This window comes from Emiliania huxleyi, assembly GCF_000372725.1.
Source record: "Emiliania huxleyi CCMP1516 unplaced genomic scaffold EMIHUscaffold_9, whole genome shotgun sequence".
In the NCBI taxonomy this organism is placed as follows: domain Eukaryota; phylum Haptophyta; order Isochrysidales; family Noelaerhabdaceae; genus Emiliania; species Emiliania huxleyi.
In genome coordinates, this window is record NW_005195301.1 from 1,232,628 (window position 1) to 1,234,229 (window position 1,602).

Below are 1,602 nucleotides of genomic sequence, written 5' to 3' on the forward strand. Positions count from 1 at the left end.
GCGAGAGCGGCTTTGATTCAGGTGTGACGGGGGGGCGCGGCGTGCGCGCGCGCGCGCGCGCCTCGGCCGCAACCAGCCCGTTGTGCAGCAGCTGCAGCAGCTGCGCGAGCGCGCCCTCCCCGCGCGGTAGCCACGGCGGGCCAAAGGCGTCGGCCGCCTCAAAGGCGGCCCAGCGCGCGCGCAGCTCGGCGGGCGGGCCCTCGGTGAGCGCGCCGAGCAGCCAGCGCAGCGCGCCCGACTGCTGCAGCTCGTGCGCCGACGGCGCCTGCCGCCCGACCAGCAGCCCGGCGAGCTCGCGCATCGCGGCGCCAAAGGGCTGCGACGACTGCAGCTTGACCAGCGCCGCGCACGGCGCGGCCTCGTCTGCGGCGGCGGGCGCGGCGCGCAGCAGCGTCAGCGCCGCCGCCGCGAGCGCCGCGACGTCCGCCGCGCGCAATCCGACCGACCGCGAGTGGTGGTGCGGCGCCGCCGCTTGCGGCGCGGGCGGCGGCGCGGTCGCGGCGGCGGCACTCGCTGCGCCGCCGCTCGCTGCGGCGGGTGCGGGTGCGGGTGGGCTCGACGCGCCGCTCCCGCCGCCTCCGCCGGCGGCGGCGCCGCCGTGCGCCGGCGCCGTCTCGATGTCGGCGGTGGCTTCGGCGAGGCGCGCGAGGACGGGCTCAAGGCCGTGCCTGTGGGATGTGGCGAGAGGGCTGAGGGAGGGGGTCCGGAAGGGCGCGCGAGGCGGGCTTCGGAGGCTGCGCCGGCGGGCGGTGGCGCCGACGGCGGGCGCCGCCTCGAGGAGGGCGGTGAGCATGCGCAGCGCGGCGAACTGCTCGAGCAAGGCGGGCGAGGCGAGGAGGACGCGCAGCGCGCCGAGCAGCGCGCCTGCGGGGGCCGCGGGGGCGTGGGCATGTCACGGGCGCGAGGGACGGGCGAGCGAGCAGGGGGCGAGAGGGGGCGCGCCGAGCTGCAGCGGCGAGAGGGCGGCGAGGCGCGGCGCCGAGGCGCGGCGGACGAGGTACGCGAGCACCATCAGCACGCGCTTGTGCAGCTTTGGCGAGTGCGCCGAGCCGAGCGTCGCGACCAGCGCCGGCGCGAGCTGGCGGAAGGCGTCGCTGGCAAAGGAGTCGCGCTCGGCGGGCCAGAGCGGCGCCGCGCCGGGCGAGCCGCCAGCCTTTGCGTCCGAGGCGGCGGCGTCGGAGAGGACCTCGCGCAGCAGCGCCGCGCTCTCCTCGGCGCAGGCGGAGAGGTCGACGACGCCGGCGTCGGCCCCGTGCGCCAGCAGGCACCGTACCACCTCGGTGTTGTCTTGCGCGGCGGCGATGCCGAGGGCGGAGCCGGCGGCGGAGGAGTAGTTGACGTGCGCGCCACGCGAGATGAGGAACTGGACCATCGCCACCGAGGCGGCGTTGGAGGCGGCGAGCACCAGCGGCGAGTTGCCGTCGGCGTCGGTGCAGTTGACGTCGGCGCCTGCGGCGCGGGGAGGGGTGTGTGTGTGAGCACGAGGGCGCGGGGAAAGGGGGGGGGGGGCCCAGGATAGGAACGGCACCCCGCCCTGGGATGGGGAGGACCTCCCCCCACCTTGCCTAGGACGATCCCGTCCCCAAATTCCCCTTCGGCTCG

General features: G+C 78.2%; 1 protein-coding gene across 1 annotated transcript in view; it reads right to left on the minus strand.

Moving 5' to 3' along the window:
* EMIHUDRAFT_462013 (hypothetical protein) overlaps positions 1-1,602 on the minus strand; it is a gene marked incomplete at both ends in the record, with an annotated part of 4,130 nt that overhangs the window by 1,482 nt on the left and 1,046 nt on the right. Inside the window, 3 exons of the mRNA XM_005757853.1 lie at positions 61-668; positions 741-864; positions 910-1,449. Coding sequence (XP_005757910.1) covers positions 61-668; positions 741-864; positions 910-1,449 — 1,272 coding nt within the window. The remainder of the gene's footprint in view (positions 1-60; positions 669-740; positions 865-909; positions 1,450-1,602) is intronic.